We start from the raw sequence: 6,524 nt of genomic DNA, 5'->3' as shown, positions 1-6,524 counted from the left end.
CAAGCTGTAATTTTTAACATGTCCAGTTATGGGCATAGGGGAGCCCAGTGGAATGAAAAACATTCCTCATCCTTCAAAATAAAAGCTCTCAGGAGAAACTGTGAGGAGCAGCGTCATGTGTGGCCACGCCCACCTGTGATGTCATAGCAGAACTCCTGAAAATCTGCAGTGGTCAAAGCCCAACTGGATTCAGTTAACGCTTCCTCAGTTTACCTCCACCAGGGGGCGCTACCTACACAAAGGATCTACAGACAGGTGAGTCTGTCCACCTGAGGTCCAAAGTTGCACGGCTGGTTCCGGCGGCTCACACGGAGGATTCACGGGCCGTTTTAGATCCGAGCGCGCCGGCCCGGCTGAGGAAAGGGAAGGCGGTTCCGAGGCAGCCGGAGGCGACGGTCAGACCCAGGCTGGCCCAGGCGCAGCAGATGGACCAGCCGTAGCCGTGGTCCACATCGGATGGGAGGCCGTAGATGAAGGGCGGGTTCCTGGAGAGGTCGTAGGTCACGCTGGCTGCATATGTGCACAGAGAAATGGTGCAGAAGATCCCTGAAGACAGAAGCAACGCTGTGTCAGAACACACAAAGGATCCTGGGTTCTGAAAGCAGAACATGGACCAGTAGAACCTCAGTGGGTCAGAACCTCAGGACTTTCAGCGAATCAAACAGAACTGGGACCCAAACAGGAAGTTCTTCCTCCTGACTGGAATCACACCTGCTGCTTAGCCGCCGTCTGGTTCTGGTTCTGAACAGATCACTCTTTAATGGACCGTGTATAATCGTATCTGTGGTTCTGTGTCTGTGTCGAACCGGTCCAGTGACCTTCAGTGTGTGCTGCAGTGCCTGGCTGCCCCAGCAGGGGGCGCCCCCTACCTGCCATGAGGAAGAGCAGGCCAGAGACATGCTGAGTCAGACTCTCCTCCCAGAAGAAGCCGACCGACGCCACGATGCTGCCGCACAGCAGGACGGCGGCCGCCATGCCCAGGAAGCCTGCCGTGATGCGCCGCAGATCTGAGGACACACACACACACACACACGCACACGTATGATATACCCTCCGCGGGTGGTCTCTCTCTCTCTGTCTCTCTCTCTCCTCCAGTATCTTGGCTGTGCCTAGAACTGCACATTTCTGGACTGAGATGTCTGATGTTGTTCCTGGGATCTGTTGTAGCCACTGCTCCAGTTTGGGGGTGACTGCCCCGAGGGCCCCGATGACCACAGGCACCACTGTGGTCTTCACCTTCCAGGCCTTCTCCAGTTCCTCTCTGAGGCCCTGGTATTTCTCCAGTTTCTCCTTTTTCCTGATGTTGTGGTCACTTGGTATTGCTACATCCACCACAACGGCTTTCCTCTGTTCTTTATCCACCACCACAATGTCCGGTTGGTTCTCCATTACCATCTTGTCTGTCTGGATCTGGAAGTCCCACAGGATCTTAGCTCGGTCATTCTCCACCACCTTTGGGGGTGTTCCCCACTTTGACCTCGGGGCTTCCAGTCCATATTCTGCACAGATGTTCCTGTACACTATGCCCGCCACTTGGTTATGTCGTTCCATGTACGCTTTCCCTGCCAGCATCTTGCACCCTGCTGTTATGTGCTGGACTGTCTCAGAGGCCTCCTTGCACAACCTACACCTTGGGTCTTGTCTGGTGTGGTAGATCTGAGCCTCTATTGCTCTGGTGTTTAGTGCCTGTTCCTGGGCGGCCAGGATGAGGGCCTCTGTGCTGTCCTTGAGTCCAGTTTTCTCCAGCCATTGGTAGGATTTCCTGATATCAGCCACTTCAGTTATTTGTCGGTGGTACATCCCATGTAGGGGCTTGTCTTCCCATGATGGTTCCTCCAGCACCTCGTCCTCTGTTCCCCATTGTCTGAGACATTCGCTGAGCACATCGTCCGTTGAGGCTTTGTCCTCAAAAGACAAAGCATATATATATATATATATATATATATATATATATATATATATATATATATATATATATATATATATATATATATATAAACACACACACACAGCAGTGAGCATCTGGACCTGGGCTGTAAAACTACATGAGCAGGCAGGAAGTTCTCAAGGTCCCGGTTCTGGTTCTGGTTGAAGACCAGGAAAACATCTTTTCTTCAGTTTCTAATGTGTCTAATGAGACTCAGAGACCCATAAATTGTTGCCATGGTAACTAGCTCCTGCTCGCACCGCCCCCCCCCTTTTGTTACATAACCACCCCAGCATGTTTCCATGGCAACTGGCAACACACAGTAAGGAGGGATTAAGGAGCTCTAGTGCAGCCAATGGGAGGCTGAATCTGAGTGATGTCACCCAGGTGAAGGTTAGCCTGCAGGTAACCTTCACAATGTATGTGTGTGTGTGTGTGTGTGTGTGTGTGTGTGTGTGTGTGTGTGTGTGTGTGTGTGTGTGTGTGTGTGTGTGTGTGTGCGTTTGTTTGTAATACATTGTGGGGACGATTTTCCTGACATATGCTACGTTGTGGGGACCAATCGCTCCTCGTGGGGACCGGAGCCTGGTCCCCACGAGGGGAAACCCTGTTTTTGGGTCAGGGGTCAGAGTTAGGGCTAAGGTACGAATTGAGTTTTGGTTAGGGTTAGGAAAAGGGTAAAGGTAAGGTTTAGGCTGTAGAAATGAGTAGAAATGAATGGAAGTCAATGGAAAGTCCCCACAAAGATAGCAAAACAAACGTGTGTGTGTGTGTGTGTGTGTGTGTGTGTGTGTGTGTGTGTGTGTGTGTGTGTGTGTGTGTGTGTGTGTGCCATGTATTTGAAGCATTGCGGGAATCATTTTCCTGACACACATTGGCCCTGTCCTTACAAGCAACCGTAGGGACCCACAGGAACCTACAGGTAATGTAATTTTATTTATACAGTATATTATCAACAAGGCAGTTCAAAGTGCTTTACATGAGTTAAAAGGAAATACAAAGTAACAAATCAAAGGAAAGAGCAAAAGGATATATAGTCTAATAAAGCTGATCTAAGTATATAATTACTCCATTCCTGTTCTGAGTTGCGATGGTAGTTCTTCTGGACTCCAGGTTTGTTCTAATTCCTGTTTTGGTTTGCTAGATAAGTATAAGTATTCTAAATGTGTTCTAAATTTGAAAAAGTAGTGAGTACTCCTAAATTTCTAAGTAAAAATAAAAACTAAATGTCCCTGTTCTGGAAGAAGACTTTCTGTTTGTCCGTTCTAATTCCTTTTCTGGGTCTGAGTCTCTCTGCATTATAATCTAAAATGTATTCTAAAACATATAGCATTGTTCTAAATAGTGAGTACTCCACAATTTCTAAAACGTAATAGAAATGGGAAAAGACACATCAGGGAAGTATACACAGCAACATTCAGACAAACATCAAGGAGTGTATGTGATTGTGTATTGCATTCATAGGCGTAAATCTGGGGGGGGTCCGGACCCCCCCAATCTTGGAAAAGTCTAGAATTGTTCCCCCCAAAGAAATCATGAAAGAAACTCTTGTATTTAAACAATATCAATATAAAAAGGCAATAGAAACAAAGAACAAAGTAAATCTGCCATTCATCTAAGAAAAAAATAATAATTAATTTTTAGGTCCCCCCCATTGTTAGAACAATGGTTCAGTCCAAAATGTAGGAGGAGCAACAGCTGCTGAACGGCACGTTAGAGCCGCTAAGTGAGGAGCTAGCTGCTAGCTGTGGCTCTGCAGCGCTAACAAAAAACTCTCCAGGAAGTAAATACTTCAGTGATTCTTGAGAATAGGGACAAAATGGGTTTTAATTTTCCCATATATATTTTTTTTTTATTATTTCTCAACCTTATGTATGCAAATATGACAAATAATGTTTAGGAAATGTAAAGATGCTAAGGTCCAGGCTCCCAGTTGGAACATTTTCTTAAAAATTATAGTGATATTTTTACTCAATTTACAGACAAATGCTTCTCAAGAAACAAAATAAATATTATTTAAAACAAAAACAACAAAAAGTCCATCTGATGGAGTTGACACAGAACTGAAGTTGGTGACAAACTAGTGAATAAAATGAAAAACTTTATAGATGTGAAGTAATGCAATTTATGTAAAATAAATTAAAATGAATTAACTGCACATTTAAGTGAGATTTGACAACAATTTTACTGAAAGAGTCAGAAAAACTCTGATGGAGTTGAAAAAAAGCCAAACTACCTCAATTTATATGATGTTATTCTGAAGGAGGCCATATTGTAGCTCATCAGGTCCATTAAATCTTTAGTTTACTAAAATTAAGCTTTTATTTCACAAAATTTCATCAAAGTTTTGTAAATTGTCAGTTATGGTGTTGACACATCATGGTTGTGACGAGCAGCTTAGGAATAAAAACAAGAAAAACCTAAAGAATAACATAAGCTAACCGGAGCTAACTAGCCTCTTAGCAAGGGAAGAGAAAGGAAGAGGTCATGGGGTCCTCAGAAGTTCTGGTGCCCCCCAATAATGCCTGATTTTTAGGCCCGAGCAGCTAAGCGCTGCGAGAGCCTATTGAAACCTTGCTGTTTCTTATTATTAGGCCCGAGCAGCTATCGCTGCGAGAGCCTATTGAAACTGTACTGTTTATTATTAGGCCCGAGCAGCTAAGCGCTGCGAGAGCCTATTGAAACCTTGCTGTTTCTTATTATTATAGTTCTTCAGCCAAATGAATTGGCTTTTTGGGGGCTTTATCATATTCAAAAACTCACCAAACTTGGCGGGGGCATAGAGCCCGTGTAAAATTTACGTATTTTAAGGTACCTGCAAAAATCGCACAAGAAACGGCTCAAGGGCGCCACCTAGCAACTTTCGAAAGACCCTTTCCTATTCACTTACTTTATAGTAGAGACTTGAAATTTGGTACACTTGTAGAGCTCCCCAAGACACTCAGAATTTACAATTAATGTCATAGTGCAAGTATCACAGATTGTCGGCCATTTTGGATTAAAGTTCCGATTTTGACCCGATTTTGGGCGTTTGCAGGGTTCGCATTTGATCGAACTTGTCCTAGGGATTTCGATCGATCGGCTTCAAACTCGGTCAGATCGTTCATAAGGCATGGCCGATCCAAAGTTATCGTAGGTTTGCGTTTTCGGGCTTGCTGAAGGGGTCTTTCCGGGGGTCAAAGGTCACCGATTCGCCATGAAACATCAAACTGTTATAACTCTTTGAAAAAAACTCATAGAAGCACCAAACTTTCAGTGATTGATCATCATGGGATGCTCTACAATACCCAACGGTCAAATGATGACGTCACTTAGGCCACGCCCCCTGAGAACAGGAAGTGTCATTTTTTACGCTGAACGGTCGCTATCTGACCCCTTTCACCTAATCGAGGTGAAACTGTGTCCACAGACAGAAAACATGTTGGTGTGTTGAGGATTCCAAGCCAAGCTCATTTGAATCCAGCAGGTGGGCGTGGCGGCGTGGCGAAGTGACCCTAAACGCCGTGTCCTTACGTTTGGCTGTGGATTCCACAATTTTGAGGCCAGCTGCACCAAACTTGACATGAGTGATCCTGGTAGGGTCCCCTACGATCCTATGTTGTCATAGTCTGACGTCATCTAAGCCCCGCCCCCTCAGAACAGGAAGTGCTTTTTTTTCCATGGAAAGCTGCCTTTCTGGCTCACTGCACCTAATCAACATGATTCTGTGTTGGATGACAGATAACATGTTAGTGTCACTTGCTTTAAAGCGCCAAGAGTCTTCTGTAGAGGGCGTGGCCGTGGGACCGCGGCGAAGCAGAGGTAACGCCGCCGCCATACGTTTGGCTCTAGATTCCACATCGTTCAGCCCAGCTGCACCAAACTCACTAGGATGCATCCTTATCCATCCCCGAACAGGAATCCATAACAGTCGTTGATGGGCGTGGCCTAATTTCTCTACAGCGCCCCCTAGAAATTTTTAAATGATCAGCCCCAAGCCATGCTTTAACCTAGAATTATGAAACTTGGTACACATGTGTATGATGTCAGGACCTACAAAAAAGTCTCTTGGAGCCATGGTGCAAACCCAACAGGAAGTCGGCCATTTTGGATCAAAATCAGCCATTTCCTCTTTTTCATAGACATCGCATCTGATCTATCTCCTCCTGCAGCTTTTGAGATAGAGACTTCAAACTCAGTCAGCAGTGACTTGAGACATTAAAGATGAAAAGTTATCGTAGGAATTTTTCTATGTCAAAGCATGTGGGCGTGGCTAAGTCCCAAACTTTGACTATACAGCATGAAACATGAATGTGAAATAACTTCCAAATGCCAGGTCACAGCTGCATCACACTTTCTATGTCTCATTATAGACCAGCCTTCATCATAGTTAGGTGGTCGATTGATGACATCACCCTAGCCCCGCCCACTTCCGACAGGAAGTAACCTCTTTCTTCAATTGTATGTCTTACTTTTACTCTCTAATTCTTATGGGTTTCATCCTGTGCAGGCTGACATGAAATGACATGATGATGAACTCTCCCATGATGAACTCTACTGACCCGTGGGGGCGTGGCTAAGTCCCAAACTTTGACTATACACCATGAAACATGAATGT

The 6,524-nt window shown here is 45.2% G+C and overlaps 1 protein-coding gene across 1 annotated transcript; it reads right to left on the bottom strand.

Moving 5' to 3' along the window:
* On the bottom strand, positions 1 to 1,071 carry LOC148161255 (transmembrane protein 178A-like). Its single transcript, XM_088007062.1, has 2 exons — positions 870 to 1,071; positions 1 to 546 (listed from the first exon to the last, which is right to left on the bottom strand). The coding sequence occupies exons 1-2, from the start codon at positions 973 to 975 to the stop codon at positions 305 to 307; spliced, it is 348 nt and encodes a 115-aa protein (XP_087863188.1). The 5' UTR covers positions 976 to 1,071; the 3' UTR covers positions 1 to 304.
* Between the last annotated feature and the right edge of the window lie 5,453 nt (positions 1,072 to 6,524).

The sequence above is a fragment of the Poecilia mexicana genome, unplaced genomic scaffold, assembly GCF_051168715.1.
Source record: "Poecilia mexicana isolate PSO_F unplaced genomic scaffold, ASM5116871v1 scaffold_1, whole genome shotgun sequence".
NCBI classification, from domain to species: domain Eukaryota; kingdom Metazoa; phylum Chordata; class Actinopteri; order Cyprinodontiformes; family Poeciliidae; genus Poecilia; species Poecilia mexicana.
Note: the sequence above shows the minus strand (reverse complement) of the source record. Positions and strands in the feature narration are given on the sequence as shown.